General features: G+C 47.2%; 1 protein-coding gene across 2 annotated transcripts in view; it reads left to right on the top strand.

Moving 5' to 3' along the window:
* sncb (synuclein, beta) overlaps positions 1 to 24,006 on the top strand; it is a 60,793-nt gene extending 36,787 nt beyond the window's left edge. Inside the window, exons 5-6 of one of the 2 annotated variants that reach the window (XM_046324849.1) lie at positions 7,645 to 7,728; positions 22,957 to 24,006. In XM_046324849.1, the coding sequence (XP_046180805.1) occupies positions 7,645 to 7,728; positions 22,957 to 22,977 (105 nt within the window). In that variant the 3' untranslated portion in view covers positions 22,978 to 24,006. Of the gene's footprint in view, positions 1 to 7,644; positions 7,729 to 22,950 lie in introns of both variants that reach the window. The other variant, XM_046324848.1, reaches the window with a different exon arrangement.
* Positions 24,007 to 24,484: the final 478 nt, after the last annotated feature.

Genomic DNA, 24,484 nt, shown 5'->3' with positions numbered 1-24,484 from the left:
TGGGGGTGACCTGTCCTCTGGGTACATCTATTAGTGTAGGATACTGGGGGTGACCTGTCCTCTGGGTACATCTATTAGTGTAGGATACTGGGGGTGACCTGTCCTCTGGGTACATCTATTAGTGTAGGATACTGGGGGTGACCTGTCCTCTGGGTACATCTATTAGTGTAGGATACTGGGGGTGACCTGTCCTCTGGGTACATCTATTAGTGTAGGATACTGGGGGTGACCTGTCCTCTGGGTACAGTACATCTATTAGTGTAGGATACTGGGGGTGACCTGTCCTCTGGGTACATCTATTAGTGTAGGATACTGGGGGTGACCTGTCCTCTGGGTACATCTATTAGTGTAGGATACTGGGGGTGACCTGTCCTCTGGGTACATCTATTAGTGTAGGATACTGGGGGTGACCTGTCCTCTGGGTGACCTGTCCTCTGGGTACATCTATTAGTGTAGGATACTGGGGGTGACCTGTCCTCTGGGTACATCTATTAGTGTAGGATACTGGGGGTGACCTGTCCTCTGGGTACATCTATTAGTGTAGGATACTGGGGGTGACCTGTCCTCTGGGTACATCTATTAGTGTAGGATACTGGGGGTGACCTGTCCTCTGGGTACATCTATTAGTGTAGGATACTGGGGGTCCTCTGGGTACTATTAGTGTAGGATACTGGGGGTGACCTGTCCTCTGGGTACATCTATTAGTGTAGGATACTGGGGGTGACCTGTCCTCTGGGTACATCTATTAGTGTAGGATACTGGGGGTGACCTGTCCTCTGGGTACATCTATTAGTGTAGGATACTGGGGGTGACCTGTCCTCTGGGTACATCTATTAGTGTAGGATACTGGGGGTGACCTGTCCTCTGGGTACATCTATTAGTGTAGGATACTGGGGGTGACCTGTCCTCTGGGTACATCTATTAGTGTAGGATACTGGGGGTGACCTGTCCTCTGGGTACATCTATTAGTGTAGGATACTGACCTGGGGTGACCTGTCCTCTGGGTACATCTATTAGTGTAGGATACTGGGGGTGACCTGTCCTCTGGGTACATCTATTAGTGTAGGATACTGGGGGTGACCTGTCCTCTGGGTACATCTATTAGTGTAGGATACTGGGGGTGACCTGTCCTCTGGGTACATCTATTAGTGTAGGATACTGGGGGTGACCTGTCCTCTGGGTACATCTATTAGTGTAGGATACTGGGGGTGACCTGTCCTCTGGGTACATCTATTAGTGTAGGATACCGGGGGGTGACCTGTCCTCTGGGTACATCTATTAGTGTAGGATACTGGGGGTGACCTGTCCTCTGGGTACATCTATTAGTGTAGGATACTGGGGGTGACCTGTCCTCTGGGTACATCTATTAGTGTAGGATACTGGGGGTGACCTGTCCTCTGGGTACATCTATTAGTGTAGGATACTGGGGGTGACCTGTCCTCTGGGTACATCTATTAGTGTAGGATACTGGGGGTGACCTGTCCTCTGGGTACATCTATTAGTGTAGGATACTGGGGGTGACCTGTCCTCTGGGTACATCTATTAGTGTAGGATACTGGGGGTGACCTGTCCTCTGGGTACATCTATTAGTGTAGGATACTGGGGGTGACCCTGTCCTCTGGGTACATCTATTAGTGTAGGATACTGGGGGTGACCTGTCCTCTGGGTACATCTATTAGTGTAGGATACTGGGGGTGACCTGTCCTCTGGGTACATCTATTAGTGTAGGATACTGGGGGTGACCTGTCCTCTGGGTACATCTATTAGTGTAGGATACTGGGGGTGACCTGTCCTCTGGGTACATCTATTAGTGTAGGATACTGGGGGTGACCTGTCCTCTGGGTACATCTATTAGTGTAGGATACTGGGGGTGACCTGTCCTCTGGGTACATCTATTAGTGTAGGATACTGGGGGTGACCTGTCCTCTGGGTACTATCTATTATTAGTGTAGGATACTGGGGGTGACCTGTCCTCTGGGTACATCTATTAGTGTAGGATACTGGGGGTGACCTGTCCTCTGGGTACATCTATTAGTGTAGGATACTGGGGGTGACCTGTCCTCTGGGTACATCTATTAGTGTAGGATACTGGGGGTACCTGTCCTCTGGGTACATCTATTAGTGTAGGATACCTGGGGTCCTCCTCTGGGTACATCTATTAGTGTAGGATACTGGGGGTGACCTGTCCTCTGGGTACATCTATTAGTGTAGGATACTGGGGGTGACCTGTCCTCTGGGTACATCTATTAGTGTAGGATACTGGGGGTGACCTGTCCTCTGGGTACATCTATTAGTGTAGGATACTGGGGGTGACCTGTCCTCTGGGTACATCTATTAGTGTAGGATACTGGGGGTGACCTGTCCTCTGGGTACATCTATTAGTGTAGGATACTGGGGGTGACCTGTCCTCTGGGTACATCTATTAGTGTAGGATACTGGGGGTGACCTGTCCTCTGGGTACATCTATTAGTGTAGGATACTGGGGGTGACCTGTCCTCTGGGTACATCTATTAGTGTAGGATACTGGGGGTGACCTGTCCTCTGGGTACATCTATTAGTGTAGGATACTGGGGGTGACCTGTCCTCTGGGTACATCTATTAGTGTAGGATACTGGGGGTGACCTGTCCTCTGGGTACATCTATTAGTGTAGGATACTGGGGGTGACCTGTCCTCTGGGTACATCTATTAGTGTAGGATACTGGGGGTGACCTGTCCTCTGGGTACATCTATTAGTGTAGGATACTGGGGGTGACCTGTCCTCTGGGTACATCTATTAGTGTAGGATACTGGGGGTGACCTGTCCTCTGGGTACATCTATTAGTGTAGGATACTGGGGTACATCTATTAGTGTAGGATGACCTGTCCTCTGGGTACATCTATTAGTGTAGGATACTGGGGGTGACCTGTCCTCTGGGTACATCTATTAGTGTAGGATACTGGGGGTGACCTGTCCTCTGGGTACATCTATTAGTGTAGGATACTGGGGGTGACCTGTCCTCTGGGTACATCTATTAGTGTAGGATACTGGGGGTGACCTGTCCTCTGGGTACATCTATTAGTGTAGGATACTGGGGGTGACCTGTCCTCTGGGTACATCTATTAGTGTAGGATACTGGGGGTGACCTGTCCTGGGTACTCTATTAGGGTGACACATCTATTAGTGTAGGATACTGGGGGTGACCTGTCCTCTGGGTACATCTATTAGTGTAGGATACTGGGGGGGGGTGACCTGTCCTCTGGGTACATCTATTAGTGTAGGATACTGGGGGTGACCTGTCCTCTGGGTACATCTATTAGTGTAGGATACTGGGGGTGACCTGTCCTCTGGGTACATCTATTAGTGTAGGATACTGGGGGTGACCTGTCCTCTGGGTACATCTATTAGTGTAGGATACTGTGTAGGATACTGGGGGTGACCTGTCCTCTGGGTACATCTATTAGTGTAGGATACTGGGGGTGACCTGTCCTCTGGGTACATCTATTAGTGTAGGATACTGGGGGTGACCTGTCCTCTGGGTACATCTATTAGTGTAGGATACTGGGGGTGACCTGTCCTCTGGGTACATCTATTAGTGTAGGATACTGGGGGTGACCTGTCCTCTGGGTACATCTATTAGTGTAGGATACTGGGGGTGACCTGTCCTCTGGGTACATCTATTAGTGTAGGATACTGGGGGTGACCTGTCCTCTGGGTACATCTATTAGTGTAGGATACTGGGGGTGACCTGTCCTCTGGGTACATCTATTAGTGTAGGATACTGGGGGTGACCTGTCCTCTGGGTACATCTATTAGTGTAGGATACTGGGGGTGACCTGTCCTCTGGGTACATCTATTAGTGTAGGATACTGGGGGTGACCTGTCCTCTGGGTACATCTATTAGTGTAGGATACTGGGGGTGACCTGTCCTCTGGGTACATCTATTAGTGTAGGATACTGGGGGTGACCTGTCCTCTGGGTACATCTATTAGTGTAGGATACTGGGGGTGACCTGTCCTCTGGGTACATCTATTAGTGTAGGATACTGGGGGTGACCTGTCTCTGGGTCATCTATTAGTGTAGGATACTGGGGGTGACCTGTCCTCTGGGTATCTATTAGTGTAGGATACTGGGGGGGGTGACCTGTCCTCTGGGTACATCTATTAGTGTAGGATACTGGGGGTGACCTGTCCTCTGGGTACATCTATTAGTGTAGGATACTGGGGGTGACCTGTCCTCTGGGTACATCTATTAGTGTAGGATACTGGGGGTGACCTGTCCTCTGGGTACATCTATTAGTGTAGGATACTGGGGGTGACCTGTCCTCTGGGTACATCTATTAGTGTAGGATACTGGGGGTGACCTGTCCTCTGGGTACATCTATTAGTGTAGGATACTGGGGGTGACCTGTCCTCTGGGTACATCTATTAGTGTAGGATACTGGGGGTGACCTGTCCTCTGGGTACATCTATTAGTGTAGGATACTGGGGGGTGACCTGTCCTCTGGGTACATCTATTAGTGTAGGATACTGGGGGTGACCTGTCCTCTGGGTACATCTATTAGTGTAGGATACTGGGGGTGACCTGTCCTCTGGGTACATCTATTAGTGTAGGATACTGGGGGTGACCTGTCCTCTGGGTACATCTATTAGTGTAGGATACTGGGGGTGACCTGTCCTCTGGGTACATCTATTAGTGTAGGATACTGGGGGTGACCTGTCCTCTGGGTACATCTATTAGTGTAGGATACTGGGGGTGACCTGTCCTCTGGGTACATCTATTAGTGTAGGATACTGGGGGTGACCTGTCCTCTGGGTACATCTATTAGTGTAGGATACTGTGTAGGGGGGGTGACCTGTCCTCTGGGTACATCTATTAGTGTAGGATACTGGGGGTGACCTGTCCTCTGGGTACATCTATTAGTGTAGGATACTGGGGGTGACCTGTCCTCTGGGTACATCTATTAGTGTAGGATACTGGGGGTGACCTGTCCTCTGGGTACATCTATTAGTGTAGGATACTGGGGGTGACCTGTCCTCTGGGTACATCTATTAGTGTAGGATACTGGGGGTGACCTGTCCTCTGGGTACATCTATTAGTGTAGGATACTGGGGGTGACCTGTCCTCTGGGTACATCTATTAGTGTAGGATACTGGGGGATACTGGGGTGACCTGTCCTCTGGGTACATCTATTAGTGTAGGATACTGGGGGTGACCTGTCCTCTGGGTACATCTATTAGTGTAGGATACTGGGGGTGACCTGTCCTCTGGGTACATCTATTAGTGTAGGATACTGGGGGTGACCTGTCCTCTGGGTACATCTATTAGTGTAGGATACTGGGGGTGACCTGTCCTCTGGGTACATCTATTAGTGTAGGATACTGGGGGTGACCTGTCCTCTGGGTACATCTATTAGTGTAGGATACTGGGGGTGACCTGTCCTCTGGGTACATCTATTAGTGTAGGATACTGGGGGTGACCTACATCTATTAGTGTAGGATACTGGGGTGACCTGTCCTCTGGGTACATCTATTAGTGTAGGATACTGGGGGTGACCTGTCCTCTGGGTACATCTATTAGTGTAGGATACTGGGGGTGACCTGTCCTCTGGGTACATCTATTAGTGTAGGATACTGGGGGTGACCTGTCCTCTGGGTACATCTATTAGTGTAGGATACTGGGGGTACCTGATACATCTATTAGTGTAGGATACTGGGGGTGACCTGTCCTCTGGGTACATCTATTAGTGTAGGATACTGGGGGTGACCTGTCCTCTGGGTACATCTATTAGTGTAGGATACTGGGGGGTGACCTGTCCTCTGGGTACATCTATTAGTGTAGGATACTGGGGGTGACCTGTCCTCTGGGTACATCTATTAGTGTAGGATACTGGGGGTGACCTGACCTGTCCTCTGGGTACATCTATTAGTGTAGGATACTGGGGGTGACCTGTCCTCTGGGTACATCTATTAGTGTAGGATACCTGGGGGTGACCTGTCCTCTGGGTACATCTATTAGTGTAGGATACTGGGGGTGACCTGTCCTCTGGGTACATCTATTAGTGTAGGATACTGGGGGTGACCTGTCCTCTGGGTACATCTATTAGTGTAGGATACTGGGGGTGACCTGTCCTCTGGGTACATCTCTTAGTGTAGGATACTGGGGGTGACCTGTCCTCTGGGTACATCTATTAGTGTAGGATACTGGGGGGGGGTGACCTGTCCTCTGGGTACATCTATTAGTGTAGGATACTGGGGGTGACCTGTCCTCTGGGTACATCTATTAGTGTAGGATACTGGGGGTGACCTGTCCTCTGGGTACATCTATTAGTGTAGGATACTGGGGGTGACCTGTCCTCTGGGTACATCTATTAGTGTAGGATACTGGGGGGGGTGACCTGTCCTCTGGGTACATCTATTAGTGTAGGATACTGGGGGTGACCTGTCCTCTGGGTACATCTATTAGTGTAGGATACTGGGGGTGACCTGTCCTCTGGGTACATCTATTAGTGTAGGATACTGGGGGTGACCTGTCCTCTGGGTACATCTATTAGTGTAGGATACTGGGGGTGACCTGTCCTCTGGGTACATCTATTAGTGTAGGATACTGGGGGTGACCTGTCCTCTGGGTACATCTATTAGTGTAGGATACTGGGGGTGACCTGTGACCTGTCCTCTGGGTACATCTATTAGTGTAGGATACTGGGGGTGACCTGTCCTCTGGGTACATCTATTAGTGTAGGATACCGGGGGTGACCTGTCCTCTGGGTGCATCTATTAGTGTAGGATACTGGGGGGTGACCTGTCCTCTGGGTACATCTATTAGTGTAGGATACCGGGGGGTGACCTGTCCTCTGGGTACATCTATTAGTGTAGGATACCGGGGGGTGACCTGTCCTCTGGGTGCATCTATTAGTGTAGGATACTGGGGGGTGACCTGTCCTCTGGGTACATCTATTAGTGTAGGATACTGGGGGGTGACCTGTCCTCTGGGTACATCTATTAGTGTAGGATACTGGGGGGTTACCTGTCCTCTGGGTACATCTCTTAGTGTAGGATACTGGGGGCTTAGCCCCTATGCTACTATACGTGTTTCCATCAGATCTGTGCCAGGGTTGGGGTCCATTCCATTTCAGTTCCAGTCAATTCAGAAAGTTAACCACATTCCAAATGATCTTCGTTGACAAGCATGGGAGACAAATGAAATTGTCATTTCAGTGTATTTCCTGAATTGAAATGGAATTGACCCCAACCCTGGTATGTGCATCATTATCGCATTAATATCAAGTGTGGGCGGCAGGGTAGCCTAGTAGTTAGAGCGTTGGACTAGTAACCGGAAGGTTGCGAGTTCAAACCCAGAGCTGACAAGGTACAAATCTGTCGTTCTGCCACCGAACAGGCAGTTAACCCACTGTTCTCCTGAACAAGGCAGTTAACCCACTGTTCCTCGGCCGTCATTGAAAATAAGAATGTGTTCTTAACTAAATTGCCTAGTAATATAAAATACAAAAAAGTGTACATTACTTAGACTGTGTTTCCTGCCTTCTGTACCAGACTATCTAGCATCTCTACCTTACGGTTCACAAAAAAATCTACAACAAAAATAGTGTTCTGGTGAAATAGGACGTGTTGTTCGTTTTGTTTTACAATTGTATGTTTGTTCACAGCCCGAGGAGTATGGGCAGGAGGCCATGCAAGGAGAGACACAAAGAGAACATCTGGAAGGAGAGACATATGACGAGAACCAGCAGGTAAGAGGGATAACACGCACGCACACGCACACACGCACGCACGCACGCACGCACGCACGCACGCACGCACGCACACACACACACACACACACACACACACACACACACACACACACACACACACACACACACTACCCAGGCCCGATTGCCTATGCTCCGCTTCGGCTGCTCAGAACACATTTGAAATAGACAGGCTTTCAATTTCATGAATCATGATTGGACGGTTGCAGTGTTCGGTATTATCAATTGGGACCACGTTTGTGCTTCAAGCCAAAGGAGCAGACAGGAAACAAAGGAGCAGACAGGAAACAAACGAGCAGACAGGAAGTTGTTGATTGCGATGGTTTACATTCAAATAAAATAAAATAAAATGTTATTGGTCACATATACATATTTAGCAGATGTTACTGCAGGTGTACAGCTCCATCAGTACAGTACTATTTAACAATGCATCTAACAATATCTAAGAATTTCACAACAATACACACAAATCTGAAGTGGAATTAAGAATATATAAATATTTGGATGAGCGATGTCGGAACAGCATAGACTAAAATACAGTAGAATAGAATAGAATACAGTATATACATATGAAATGAGTAATGCAAAATATATAAACATTATAAAAGTGTTCAATTATTTAAGTGGCCAGTGATTTCAAGTCCATGTATATAGGGAAGCAGCCACTCAATGTTAGTGGTGGCTGTTTAACAGTCTGATGGCCTTGAGATATAAGCTGTTTAACAGTCTGATGGCCTTGAGATAGAAGCTGTTTTTCAGTCTCTCGGTCTCAGCTTTGATGCATCTGTACTGACCTCGCCTTCTGCATGATAGCGGGGGTGAACAGGCAGTGGCTCGGGTGGTTGTTGTCCTTGATGATCTTTATGGCCTTCATGTGACATCGGGTGGTGTATGTGTCCTGGAGGGCTGGTAGATTACCCCTGGTAATGCGTTGTGCAGACCTCACTACCCTCTGGAGATCCCTGTGGTTGCGGGTGGTACAATTTCTGTACCAGGCGGTGATACAGCCCGACAGGATGCTCTCAATTTTGCATCTGTAAAAGTTAATGAGCCTCCTGAGGTTGCAGCTGTTGCGCCTTCCTCGCGACACTATCTGTGTGGGTGGACCATTTCAGTTTGTTACTGATGTGTATGCCGAGGAAATTTAAGCTTTCCACGCTCTCCACTGTGGTCCTGTCGATGTGGATAGGGGGTTGCTCTCTCTGCTGTTTCCTGAAGTCCACGATCAGCTCTTTCGTTTTGTTGACGTTGAGTGAGCGGTTATGGTGCCAGGGCCCTCACCTCCTCCCTGTAGGCTGTCTCGTCATTGTTGGTAATCAGGTCTACTACTGTTGTGTCGTCTGATAACTTGATGATTGAGTTGGATGCGTGCTTGGCCACGCAGTTTTGGTTGAAAAGGGACTACAGGAGGGGGCTGAGCACGAACCCTTGTGGGGCCCCTGTGTTGAGGATCAGTGTAGTGGAGGTGTTGTTTCCTACCTTCACCACATGGGGGGCGGCCCATCAGGAAGTCCAGGACCCAGTTGTGACTATAACCAAAGATAATTATCTTGGGAGGTAATACGGTCTGCATTTGATTGTGAGGTATTCTTGGTCAGGATGAAAAAAAGGACTTGAGTTTCTGTACGTTATCACAATCACACCATGAGTAGTTAAATCATGAAACATACACTGTGGTGATTTATTTTTGTATTATCAAATTAGGAGAGACAAACTACACACCAGTCAGTTATACTTAAACTACATCTTTAATAATAAGAGCTTTGCAATAGCAAAGATTCACAGTTTTTTAATGAACCATTGAGAGTGATAAAGTACAAAGATGTTTTATAGCCAAGATACTCCCCTTCCAACCGACATGACGAACAATAGATACATAGAATGGGTCACAAGGTTAAGATCTATATGAAAGATAGAAGGCACTATATGTGTCTGTGTCAACAGTTTTCATTGTATAGAGACCAGTGTCTGGCCCTCCGACTCCAAACGGGAAACGTCTCTTCCTGGTACCATATAGAGCAGAAACATTAACTCATGTTATCTGGAATGCTCTTTAGTTTTTATCACCCAAAGACATTGTAAATCTCCTCTGTCAGTGTTATCTCATAGAGGCCCATCCTCAGTAGAACACACAACACAATGGTTAATAGAACACTCTATTCTGTCAGATAAAACAACCATTATAATGCAATACAAGCATTATAACATAATCTTGCAATTTCCCTGACAACACCACCAACTTTCTTCTTCCGGGAGAGTTCTTTATGCTTTTCTGCACGATGTACTGAGGACCCAGCTGGCTGTATGGATGGGGACAGTATATCCAGAGAGAGCCATGATTCTGTTAAACAGAGCATGTTACAGTCCCTGATGTCTCGCTAGAAGGAGATCCTCGCCCTGAGCTTGTCTACTTTATTGTCCATAGACTGAACATTAGCGAGTAATATACTCGGAAGCGATGGATGGTGTTCCCACCTCCTGAGTCGGACTAGAAGTCCACTCCGAACACCTCTTCTCCGCCGGTGGCGTCTTGGAGAAACCTCTGGGATAAGTTAAACAAATGATACAATTCGGTAAAGTCTTATTTCTGGTCGTAATGCCGGTGAGTTATCGCCACTCTGATATCCCAAAGTTATTTACGGCTGTATGATGTAAGAAATACAACAACATAAAACACAACAAAAATAAATAAATGCTGCAAATTTGCTTTGGAGCAAGAAGCAAAGCTGCCATGTCTGTCGGCGCCATCTTGTTTTATATATTGAGTAATATGGAATAAACTACTTTTGTTACATCTATCAAATCATATGGAAGAAACTACTTTTTCAAGTAAAGAATCCCAACACAACACACGTACTTCCAGTTCTACTGGAATCTAACCAGTAGAACTGGGGAATCTAAAAAGTAGAACTGGGGAATCTAACCAGTAGAACTGGGGAATCTAACCAGTAGAACTGGGGAATCTAACCAGTAGAACTGGGGAATCTAACCAGTAGAGGGAAATCTAACCAGTATAACTGGGGAATCTAACCAGTAGAACTGGGGAAACTAACCAGTAGAACTGGGAATCTAACCAGTAGAGGGGAATCAAACCAGTAGAACTGGGGAAAGTAACCAGTAGAACTGGGGAATCTAACCAGTAGAACTGGGGAATCTAACCAGTAGAACTGGGGAATCTAACCAGTAGAACTGGGGAGTCTAACCAGTAGAACTGGGGAATCTAACCAGTGGAACTGGGGAATCTAACCAGTAGAACTGGGGAAACTAACCAGTAGAGGGGAATCCAACCAGTAGAACTGGGGAAACTAACGAGTAGAACTGGGGAATCTAACCAGTAGAGGGGAATCTAACCAGTAGAACTGGGGGAAATAACCAGTAGAACTGGGGAGTCTAACCAGTAGAGGGAATCTAACCAGTAGAGGGGGAATCTAACCAGTAGAACTGGGGACACAAACCAGTAGAACTGGGGAATCTAACCAGTAGAGCTGGGGAATCTAACCAGTAGAACTGGGGAATCTAACCAGTAGAACTGGGGAAACTAACCAGTAGAACTGGGGAATCTAACCAGTAGAACTGGGGAATCTAACCAGTAGAACTGGGGAAACTAACCAGTAGAACTGGGAATCTAACCAGTAGAGGGGAATCAAACCAGTAGAACTGGGGAATCTAACCAGTAGAACTGGGGAATCTAACCAGTAGAACTGGGGAATCTAACCAGTAGAACTGGGGAGTCTAACCAGTAGAACTGGGGAATCTAACCAGTAGAACTGGGGAATCTAACCAGTAGAACTGGGGAATCTAACCAGTAGAACTGGGGAAACTAACCAGTAGAGGGGAATCCAACCAGTAGAACTGGGGAAACTAACAAGTAGAACTGGGGAATCTAACCAGTAGAGGGGAATCTAACCAGTAGAACTGGGGGAAATAACCAGTAGAACTGGGGAGTCTAACCAGTAGAGGGGAATCTAACCAGTAGAGGGGAATCTAACCAGTAGAACTGGGGACACAAACCAGTAGAACTGGGGAATCTAACCAGTAGAGCTGGGGAATCTAACCAGTAGAACTGGGGAATCTAACCAGTAGAACTGGGGAAACAAACGAGTAGAACTGGGGAATCTAACCAGTAGAGGGGAATCTAACCAGTAGAACTGGGGACACAAACCAGTAGAACTGGGGAATCTAACCAGTAGAGCTGGGGAATCTAACCAGTAGAGGGGAATCGAACCAGTAGAACTGGGGAATCTAACCAGTAGAACTGGGGAATCTAACCAATAGAACTGGGGAATTTAAACAGTAGAATTGGGAATCTAACCAGTAGAGGGGAATCTAACCAGTAGAGGGGAATCTAACCAGTAGAACTGAGGAAACTAACCAGTAGAACTGGGGAATCTAACCAGTAGAACTGGGGACACTAACCAGTAGAACTGGGGAATCTAACCAGTAGAGCTGGGGAATCTAACCAGTAGAACTGGGGAATCTAACCAGTAGAACTGGGGAAACTAACCAGTAGAGGGGAATCCAACCAGTAGAACTGGGGAAACTAACGAGTAGAACTGGGGAATCTAACCAGTAGAGGGGAATCTAACCAGTAGAACTGGGGGAAATAACCAGTAGAACTGGGGAGTCTAACCAGTAGAGGGGAATCTAACCAGTAGAGGGGAATCTAACCAGTAGAACTGAGGACACAAACCAGTAGAACTGGGGAATCTAACCAGTAGAACTGAGGAAACTAACCAGTAGAACTGGGGAATCTAACCAGTAAACTGGGGACACTAACCAGTAGAACTGGGGAATCTAACCAGTAGAGCTGGGGAATCTAACCAGTAGAACTGGGGAATCTAACCAGTAGAACTGGGGAAACTAACCAGTAGAGGGGAATCCAACCAGTAGAACTGGGGAAACTAACAAGTAGAACTGGGGAATCTAACCAGTAGAGGGGAATCTAACCAGTAGAACTGGGGGAAATAACCAGTAGAACTGGGGAATCTAACCAGTAGAGGGGAATCTAACCAGTAGAGGGGAATCTAACCAGTAGAACTGAGGGACACAAACCAGTAGAACTGGGGAATCTAACCAGTAGAGCTGGGGAATCTAACCAGTAGAACTGGGGAATCTAACCAGTAGAACTGGGGAATCTAACAAGTAGAACTGGGGAATCTAACCAGTAGAGGGGAATCTAACCAGTAGAACTGGGGAATCAACCAGTAGAACTGGGGAAACTAACCAGTAGAACTGGGAATCTAACCAGTAGAGGGGAATCAAACCAGTAGAACTGGGGAATCTAACCAGTAGAACTGGGGAATCTAACCAGTAGAACTGGGGAGTCTAACCAGTAGAACTGGGGAATCTAACCAGTAGAACTGGGGAATCTAACCAGTAGAACTGGGGAATCTAACCAGTAGAACTGGGGAAACTAACCAGTAGAGGGGAATCAACCAGTAGAACTGGGGAAACTAACCAGTAGAACTGGGGAATCTAACTAGTAGAACTGGGGAATCTAACCAGTAGAACTGGGGAAATAACCAGTAGAACTGGGGAGTCTAACCAGTAGAGGGGAATCTAACCAGTAGAGGGGAATCTAACCAGTAGAACTGGGGACACAAACCAGTAGAACTGGGGAATCTAACCAGTAGAGCTGGGGAATCTAACCAGTAGAACTGGGGAATCTAACCAGTAGAACTGGGGAAACTAACGAGTAGAACTGGGGAATCTAACCAGTAGAGGGGAATCTAACCAGTAGAGGGGAATCTAACCAGTAGAACTGGGGGAAATAACCAGTAGAACTGGGGAGTCTAACCAGTAGAGGGGAATCTAACCAGTAGAGGGGAATCTAACCAGTAGAACTGAGGACACAAACCAGTAGAACTGGGGAATCTAACCAGTAGAACTGAGGAAACTAACCAGTAGAACTGGGGAATCTAACCAGTAGAACTGGGGACACTAACCAGTAGAACTGGGGAATCTAACCAGTAGAGCTGGGGAATCTAACCAGTAGAACTGGGGAATCTAACCAGTAGAACTGGGGAAACTAACCAGTAGAGGGGAATCCAACCAGTAGAACTGGGGAAACTAACGAGTAGAACTGGGGAATCTAACCAGTAGAGGGGAATCTAACCAGTAGAACTGGGGGAAATAACCAGTAGAACTGGGGAGTCTAACCAGTAGAGGGGAATCTAACCAGTAGAGGGGAATCTAACCAGTAGAACTGAGGACACAAACCAGTAGAACTGGGGAATCTAACCAGTAGAGCTGGGGAATCTAACCAGTAGAACTGGGGAATCTAACCAGTAGAACTGGGGAATCTAACAAGTAGAACTGGGGAATCTAACCAGTAGAGGGGAATCTAACCAGTAGAACTGGGGAATCTAACCAGTAGAACTGGGGAAACTAACCAGTAGAACTGGGAATCTAACCAGTAGAGGGGAATCAAACCAGTAGAACTGGGGAATCTAACCAGTAGAACTGGGGAATCTAACCAGTAGAACTGGGGAGTCTAACCAGTAGAACTGGGGAATCTAACCAGTAGAACTGGGGAATCTAACCAGTAGAACTGGGGAATCTAACCAGTAGAACTGGGGAAACTAACCAGTAGAGGGGAATCCAACCAGTAGAACTGGGGAAACTAACGAGTAGAACTGGGGAATCTAACTAGTAGAGGGGAATCTAACCAGTAGAACTGGGGGAAATAACCAGTAGAACTGGGGAGTCTAACCAGTAGAGGGGAATCTAACCAGTAGAGGGGAATCTAACCAGTAGAACTGGGGACACAAACCAGTAGAACTGGGGAATCTAACCAGTAGAGCTGGGGAATCTAACCAGTAGAACTGGGGAATCTAACCAGTAGAACTGGGGAAACTAACGAGTAGAACTGGGGAATCTAACCAGTAGAGGGGAATCTAACCAGTAGAGGGGAATCTAACCAGTAGAACTGGGGACACAAACCAGTAGAACTGGGGAATCTAACCAGTAGAGCTGGGGAATCTAACCAGTAGAGGGGAATCTAACCAGTAGAACTGGGGAATCTAACCAGTAGAGGGGAATCTAACCAGTAGAGGGGAATCTAACCAGTAGAACTGGGGAAACTAACCAGTAGAACTGGGGAATCTAACCAGTAGAACTGGGGACACTAACCAGTATAGGGGAATCTAACCAGTAGAGGGGAATCTAACCAGTAGAACTGGGGACACAAACCAGTAGAACTGGGGAATCTAACCAGTAGAGCTGGGGAATCTAACCAGTAGAACTGGGGAATCTAACCAGTAGAACTGGGGAAACTAACCAGTAGAACTGGGGAATCTAACCAGTAGAACTGGGGAATCTAACCAGTAGAACTGGGGAAAATAACCAGTAGAGGGGAATCCAACCAGTAGAACTAGGGAAACTAACGAGTAGAACTGGGGAATCTAACCAGTAGAACTGGGGAATCTAACCAGTAGAACTGGGGAATCTAACCAGTAGAGGGGAATCTAACCAGTAGAACTGGGGAATCTAACCAGTAGAACTGGGGAAACTAACCAGTAGAACTGGGAATCTAACCAGTAGAGGGGAATCAAACCAGTAGAACTGGGGAATCTAACCAGTAGAACTGGGGAATCTAACCAGTAGAACTGGGGAATCTAACCAGTAGAACTGGGGAGTCTAACCAGTAGAACTGGGGAATCTAACCAGTAGAACTGGGGAATCTAACCAGTAGAACTGGGGAAACTAACCAGTAGAGGGGAATCTAACCAATAGAACTGGGGAATCTAACTAGTAGAACTGGGGAATCTAACCAGTAGAACTGGGGAATCTAACCAGTAGAACTGGGGAATCTAACCAGTAGAACTGGGGAATCTAACCAGTAGAACTGGGGAATCTAGCCAGTAGAGGGGAATCTAACCAGTAGAACTGGGGACACAAACCAGTAGAACTGGGGAATCTAACCAGTAGAGCTGGGGAATCTAACCAGTAGAGGGGAATCTAACCAGTAGAACTGGGGAATCTAACCAGTAGAACTGGGGAATCTAACCAGTAGAACTGGGGAATTTACCAGTAGAATTGGGAAATCTAACCAGTAGAACTGGGGAATCTAACCAGTAGAATTGGGGAATCTAACCAGTAGAACTGGGGAATCTAACCAGTAGAACTGGGGAAACTAAACAGTAGAACTGGGGAATCTAACCTGTAGAACTGGGGACACTAACCAGTAGAACTGGGGAATCTAACCAGTAGAGCTGGGGAATCTAACCAGTAGAACTGGGGACACTAACCAGTAGAACTGGGGAATCTAACCAGTAGAGCTGGGGAATCTAACCAGTAGAGCTGGGGAATCTAACCAGTAGAACTGGGGATTCTAACCAGTAGAACTTGGGAATTTAACCAGTGGAACTGGGAAATCTAACCAGTAGAGGGGAATCTAACCAGTAGAACTGGGGAATCTAACCAGTAGAGGGGAATCTAACCAGTAGAACTGGGGAAACTAACCAGTAGAACTGGGGAATCTAACCAGTAGAACTGGGGAATCTAACCAGTAGAACTGGGGAATCTAACCAGTGGAACTGGGGAATCTAACCAGTGGAACTAGGGAATCTAACCAGTAGAACTGGGGAATCTAACCAGTAGAACTGGGGACACCAACCAGTAGAACTGGGGAATCTAACCAGTAGAGCTGGGGAATCTAACCAGTAGAGGGGAATCTAACCAATAGAACTGGGGAATCTAACCAGTAGAACTGGGGAATCTAACCAGTAGAACTGGGGAATCTAACTAGTAGAACTGGCGAATCTAACCAGTAGAACTGGGGAATCTAACCAGTAGAACTGGGGAATCTATCCAGTAGAACTAACCAGTAGAACTGGGGAATCTAACCAGTAGAACTGGGGAATGTAATCAGTAGAACTGGGGAATCTAACCAGTAGAACTGGGGAATCTAACCAGTAGAACTGGGGACACTAACCAGTAGAGGGGAATCTAACCAGTAGAGCTGGGGAATGTAACCAGTAGAACTGGGGAATCTAACCAGTAGAACTGGGGAATCTAACCAGTAGAACTGGGGAATCTAACCAGTAGAACTGGGGAATCTAACCAGTAGAGGGGAATATAACCAGTAGAGGGAAATCTAACCAGTAGAACTGGGGACACTAACCAGTAGAGGGGGATCTAACCAGTAGAACTGGGGAATCTAACCGGTAGAACTGGGGAATCTAACCAGTAGAACTGGGGAATCTAACCAGTAGAGGGGAATCTAACCAGTAGAACTGGGGAATCTAACCAGTAGAACTGGGGAATCTAACCAGTAGAGGGGAATATAACCAGTAGAGGGGAATCTAACCAGTAGAACTGGGGAATCTAACCAGTAGAACTAACCAGTAGAACTGGGGAATCTAACCAGTAGAACTCAATGTGAGTTGGCGCTTTGTTTCTTTCAATAGGTTTTGACCTGAGAGAGATTTTTGCCAATTCAAATGTCTGATAGACAGGTGGACATAACAGTGTGTGTGTATGTGTGTGTGTGTGTGTGTGTGTGTGTGTGTGTGTGTGTGTGTGTGTGTGTGTGTGTGTGTGTGTGTGTGTGTGTGTGTGTGTGTGTGTGTGTGTGTGTGTGTGTGTGTGTGTGTGTGTGTGTGTGTGTGTGTGTGTGTGTGTGTGTGTGTGTGTGTGTGTGTGTGTGTGTGTGTGTGTGTGTGTCATAGGCTGGGACTGGTGGTTATTTTGGGAAGTCAGTTCTCAAGGGCAAAACACACTGTACCGAATCGAATCATCTGAAACCTGAGAATCAGCAGGGAACCAAGGACGAATCAAATATTCTCAGTGGAGTAATCTTAAACGAACGTTTCAGAACCAATTCAGTGGTTTATTAACTAACTGTGATGTCATTCTCATCATAGAAATCAATTATAGAAAAGAAGATTACATTTAAACTCTCTACTGTTTAACGCAAGTGACTCCTGTGATATTAGAATGTATAACGTCATGTCATGGAGAAGCAACACACTCTCTCCTCCATTTCTAGCTCATTCTTTCTTTCTTTCCATCCTTGTCTCTCCCTCCTCCATATATCTCTCTTCCTCACTCGCTACGATCCCCCCCATCGCTCTCGTAACCTCCGTCTCCACATCTGCACGTCTCTGTGTCTCTCTCTCTCTTCCAGCCCCCCTCTCTCTCTCTCACTCTTCCACCCCCCCTCTCTCTCTCTCTCACTCGCCCCCCTCTCTCTCTCTCTCACTCACTCCCCCCTCTCTCTCTCTCTCTCACTCGCTCCCCCTCTCTCTCTCTCACTCACTCCCCCTCTCTCTCTCTCTCTCTCTCACTCGCTCCCCCTCTCTCTCTCTCTCACTCGCCCCCCTCTCTCTCTCTCACTCGCTCCCCCTCTCTCTCTCTCTCAATCGCTCCCCTCTCTCTCTATCTCTCTCTCTCTCCCTCTCTCCCCTCTCTCTCCCTCCCTCTCTCTCCCTCTCTCTCTCTCCCTCTCTCTCCCTCTCTCTCCTCTCTCTCTCTCTATCTCTCTCTCCCCTCCCTACTCTTTTTCCCCCTCTCTCTACCCCTCTTTTTCTCCCTCTCTCCCTCTCCCCCTCCCCTCTCTTCCTCCTCTCTCTATCTCTCTCTCTCCCTCTCTCTCTCTCTCTCTCTCTCCCTCTCTCTCCACCCCTCTCTCTCTGCCCCCTCTCTTTCTCTCTCCCTCTCTCTCCCCTCTCTCTCTCCCTCTCTCTCCCTCTCTCTCTCTCGCGCCCTCTCTCTCTCCCTCCCCCTCCTCTCTCTCTCTCTCTCTCTCTCTCTCTCTCTCTCTCTCTCTCTCTCTCTCTCTCCCTCCCTCCTCTCTCCCTCTCTCTCTCTCTCTCTCTCTCTCTCTCTCTCTCTCTCTCTCTCTCTCTCTCTCTCTCTCTCTCTCTCTCTCTCTCTCTCTCCCCATCTCTCCCTCTCCCCCCCTCTCTCTCCTCCCTCCGGTGGTGGTGATGTCAAGAGTTGCAAAGCATTATGGGTAGTATCAGAGGATTCCCTGCGTTGCTGTAAACATGACGTCTTTTCTCTTTGTCTTGCTTCCACATGGTCGTAGTGAGGATGTGGGTGTAATGTCCCATCCATATCCACGCGTTCTTTTCCATAGATAAATGCCCTTAAGGCATCATTATGTGAGTACCAGACATGACATTCTGTTGACATGAAGATATTAGCGCTAGTATGCTAATGAGAGGATGCTGCTATATGGGGCTGTAGGTAGCCTAGTGGTTAGAGTGTTGGGACAGTAACCCGAAAGGTTGCTGGATCGAATCCCTGAGCCGACAAAAAGTTTTAAAAATCTGTCGTTCTGCCCCCTGAACAAGGCAATTAACCCACTGTTCCCCAGTAGGCCGTCATTGTAAATAAGAATTTGTTCTTTAACTGACTTGCCTAGTTAAATCAATAAAAAGTATGTCTGTCTCTACTGTGTCCTTGGAGCAGCTGTTATAGTTTACATTAGCTAGTGCTGCCCTCTGGTGGATGGAGTGGAGTATTGCCACAGGAGTCAAGCTGAACATATTCTAACTTACTCGACCAGAACTAACCGGGCTCCAGAGCTAACCGGGCTCCAGAGTTAACCGGGCTCCAGGACTAACTGGGCTCCAGGACTAACCGGGCTCCAGAGCTAACCGGGCTCCAGAGCTATCCAGGCTCCAGAGCTAACCGGGCTCCAGAGCTAACCGGGCTCCGGGACTAACCGGGCTCCAGGACTAACCGGGCTCCAGGACTAACCGGGCTCCAGAGCTAACTAGGCTCCAGGACTAACCGGGCTCCAGAGCTAACCAGGCTCCAGAGCTAACCGGGCTCCAGAACTAACCGGGCTCCAGGACTAACTGGGCTCCAGGACTAACCGGGCTCCAGAGCTAACTAGGCTCCAGGACTAACCGGGCTCCAGAGCTAACCAGGCTCCAGAGCTAACCGGGCTCCAGAACTAACCGGGCTCCAGGACTAACTGGGCTCCAGGACTAACCGGGCTCCAGAGCTAACCAGGCTCCAGAGCTAACCGGGCTCCAGGACTAACCGGGCTCCACAGCTAACCAGGCTCCAGAGCTAACCGGGCTCCAGAACTAACCGGGCTCCACAGCACTGTCAAGAGATCTGAAGATCTTAGCTTGGTGTTGTGTTAAGGTCACTAACATTGTACTTGTTATACTATAGTGTAATGATCATTTTTCATTGTCAGGTTAAAAAGAGAACATTGTTTCCTTATTGCCTGATTGTCTTCATTATGGACTTGATGTGATCGTTCTGGTTGGACCACTCTGTGTGCGACACAGGAGGCTGGAACGGAGCAGATGGAATGGCATCGAACCATGGAAACCATGGAAACCATGGAAACCACGTGTTCGATATATTCTTTACCACTCCACAGACTCCACTCCGGTTATTACCATGAGCCCGTCCTCCACAATTAAGGTGTCACCAGCCTCCTGTGGGTTGCTCCCAATAAAGGGAATAGAGACACAGACACTACCTCTCTGTAGGGACACAGACACTACCTCTCTGTAGGGACACAGACACTACCTCTCTATAGGGACACAGACACTACCTCTCTATAGGGACACAGACACTACCTCTCTATAGGGACACAGACACTACCTCTCTATAGGGACACAGACACTACCTCTCTATAGGGACACAGACACTACCTCTCTGTAGGGACACAGACACTACCTCTCTATAGGGACACAGACACTACCTCTCTATAGGGACACAGACACTACCACAGACACTACCTCTCTATAGGGACACAGACACTACCTCTCTATAGGGACACAGACACTACCTCTCTATAGGGACACAGACACTACCTCTCTATAGGGACACAGACACTACCTCTCTATAGGGACACAGACACTACCTCTCTATAGGGACACAGACACTACCTCTCTATAGGGACACAGACACTACCTCTCTATAGGGACACAGACACTACCTCTCTATAGGGACACAGACACTACCTCTCTATAGGGACACAGACACTACCTCTCTATAGGGACACAGACACTACCTCTCTATAGGGACACAGACACTACCTCTCTATAGGGACACAGACACTACCTCTCTATAGGGACACAGACACTACCTCTCTATAGGGACACAGACACTACCTCTCTATAGGGACACAGACACTACCTCTCACTACCTCTCTATAGGGACACAGACACTACCTCTCTATAGGGACACAGACACTCTCTATAGGGACACAGACACTACCTCTCTATAGGGACACAGACACTACCTCTCTATAGGGACACAGACACTACCTCTCTGTAGGGACACAGACACTACCTCTCTGTAGGGACACAGACACTACCTCTATAGGGACACAGACACTGGTTCTCTATAGGGACACAGACACTGCTTCTATAGGGACACAGACACTGGTTCTCTATAGGGACACAGACACTACCTCTCTATAGGGACACAGACACTACCTCTCTATAGGGACACAGACACTACCTCTCTATAGGGACACAGACACTACCTCTCTATAGGGACACAGACACTACCTCTCTATAGGGACACAGACACTACCTCTCTATAGGGACACAGACACTACCTCTCTGTAGGGACACAGACACTACCTCTCTATAGGGACACATACACTGCCTCTCTATAGGGACACAGACACTGCTTCTCTACAGGGACACAGACAACAGACAAAGCCTCTCTATAGGGACACAGACACTACCTCTCTGTAGGGACACAGACACTACCTCTCTGTAGGGACACATACACTGCCTCTCTATAGGGACACAGACACTGCTTCTCTACAGGGACACAGACAACAGACAAAGCCTCTCTATAGGGACACAGACACTACCTCTCTGTAGGGACACAGACACTACCTCTCTGGAGGGACACAGACACTACCTCTCTATAGGGACACAGACACTGCCTCTCTGTAGGGACACAGACACTACCTCTCTGGAGGGACACAGACACTACCTCTCTGTAGGGACACAGACACTACCTCTCTGGAGGGACACAGACACTACCTCTCTATAGGGACACAGACACTACCTCTCTATAGGGACACAGACACTACCTCTCTGGAGGGACACAGACACTACCTCTCTATAGGGACACAGACACTGCCTCTCTATAGGGACACAGACGCTGCTTCTCTGTAGGGACACAGACACTACCTCTCTATAGGGACACAGACACTACCTCTCTATAGGGACACAGACACTACCTCTCTATAGGGACACAGACACTACCTCTCTATAGGGACACAGACACTACCTCTCTATAGGGACACAGACACTACCTCTCTATAGGGACACAGACACTACCTCTCTATAGGGACACAGACACTACCTCTCTATAGGGACACAGACACTGCTTCTCTATAAGCTCTGTTTCTATTTAAATACTGTCTCCCTCTCTCTGAGGTCTGTCTTTATTAAAATACTGTCTCCCTCTGTCTGAGGTCTGTCTTTATTTAAATACTGTCTCCCTCTCTCTGAGGTCTGTCTTTATTTAAATACTGTCTCCCTCTCTCTGAGGTCTGTCTTTATTTAAATACTGTCTCCCTCTATCTTATCTCTCTCTATTTAAATACTGTCTCCCTCTGTCTGAGGTCTGTCTTTATTTAAATACTGTCTCCCTCTCTCTGAGGTCTGTCTTTATTAAAATACTGTCTCCCTCTGTCTGAGGTCTGTCTTTATTTAAATACTGTCTCCCTCTATCTTATCTCTCTCTATTTAAATACTGTCTCCTTCTCTCTGTCTCTCTCTCCTCTATTTACATACTGTGTCCCTCCCTCTGTCTCTCTCTCCTCTCTATTTACATACTGTCTCCCTCTCTGTCTCCTCTCTATTTACATACTGTCTCCCTCTATCTTATCTCTCTCTCTATTTACATACTGTCTCCCTCTCTGAGCTCTGTCTCTCTCCTTTCTATTTAAATACTGTCTCCCTCTCTGAGCTCTGTGTCTCTCTCCTCTCTATTTACATACTGTCTCCCTCTCTCTGTCTCCTCTCTATTTACATACTGTCTCCCTCTATCTTATCTCTTTCTCTATTTACATACTGTCTCCCTCTCTGAGCTCTGTCTCTCTCCTCTCTATTTACATACTGTCTCCCTCTCTGAGCTCTGTGTCTCTCTCCTCTCTATTTAAATACTGTCTCCCTCTCTGAGCTCTGTGTCTCTCTCCTCTCTATTTAAATACCGTCTCCCTCTCTGAGCTCTGTGTCTCTCTCTCCTCTCTCCAAGGAGCAGGACTACGAACAAGAAGCATAAAACCATCAGTCCAATTCTCCATCCAACCAGCAGCACTGTACCGACATGTATTCAAATAAAAAAGGACAAATGCTGAAACTACGACAACAATACAAATCTAAAAGTACAAAATCCACAAACAAGAATTGCACCTGAGACAAAACATTCCTCCTCCGTCTTCAAGAGGAATCTTTTATGATAATCGATGCTATATTGTAAATGTCGTGTTACTGCTGTAATGTGTTGGGTCGTGTTACTGCTGTAATGTGTTGGGTCGTGTCGTTGTTTCTGGAGATGTAGAAGAGCCCGCTGTCTCGAGTCTCGTTTCCTTGATTCCCTCCCAATGGAACGAGACCCCCGGACCAGGCCTATGGCTTGTGACCATAGAAATACAATCCATAGAACAGGCCTCCCCATTCAAGACTGGACTCTATTTCTATGCGTGTGACTCTTTGTGTGTTTCTGTATTTATAAATGTGAGATAATAACAGGTGTGTTTTTTCTCATCTTCCAACAACGACGTTGGGAGCGAAAGAAAATAATTAATCCGATTGCAGATGCAGATATGACTACTACCAATAATATTATATGAGTGTGTACAATGTCTGTTCGTGGATTCTCTCTTTTGAATTTACTTTTGGAGCAAGTTTTTATTTATTTAATGTATTTTTAAGTAAGAGTTTTATACATTGTATCTTTATAGTTGCTTGTGAAATCATACTGGTGGAACTATCGGTTAGAAATGGATAAACTACGCGTGTGTGTGTGTGTGTGTGTGTGTGTGTGTGTGTGTGTGTGTGTGTGTGTGTGTGTGTGTGTGTGTGTGTGTGTGTGTGTGTGTGTGTGTGTGTGTGTGTGTGTGTGTGTGTGTGTGTGTGTGTGTGTGTGTGTGTGTGTGTGTGTGTGTGTGTGTGTGTGTGTGTGTACTGAAGATTTTAACAAGTTAAAGTCAATATATTACATCTTGAAATCACAATGGTTGTCAGATCAATATGTGCTTTAAAGTGCAGGTACTTGTCAATATAAAGGTTTATGTGTTAACGCAGACAAACTAACACACCTTCTGTAAATAAAAATGTGAGAAAAAAATAAACCAAGTGTGAGTTGTTTATTAGAATGTTCAAACCAGGAAGTACAGACCTCTTTACACACACCCTATCTATCTATCTATCTATCTATCTATCTATCTATCTATCTATCTATCTATCTATCTATCTATCTATCTATCTGTCTGTCTGTCTGTCTGTCTGTCTGTCTGTCTGTCTGTCTGTCTGTCTGTCTGTCTGTCTGTCTGTCCGTCCGTCCGTCCGTCCGCCCCCCTGTCTGTCTGTCTGTCCGCCCCCGTCTGTCTGTCTGTCTGTCTGTCTGTCTGTCTGTCTGTCTGTCTGTCTGTCTGTCTGTCTGTCTGTCTGTCTGTCTGTCTGTCTGTCTGTCTGTCTGTCTGTCTGTCTGTCTGTCTGTCTGTCTGTCTGTCTGTCTGTCTGTCTGTCTGGTTGTCAGATCAATATGTGCTTTAAAGTGCAGGTAC

The sequence above is a fragment of the Oncorhynchus gorbuscha genome, linkage group LG23, assembly GCF_021184085.1.
Source record: "Oncorhynchus gorbuscha isolate QuinsamMale2020 ecotype Even-year linkage group LG23, OgorEven_v1.0, whole genome shotgun sequence".
NCBI lineage: Eukaryota > Metazoa > Chordata > Actinopteri > Salmoniformes > Salmonidae > Oncorhynchus > Oncorhynchus gorbuscha.
The sequence above is the reverse complement of the archived record's forward strand: the minus strand, read 5'-3'. Positions and strand labels throughout refer to the sequence as shown.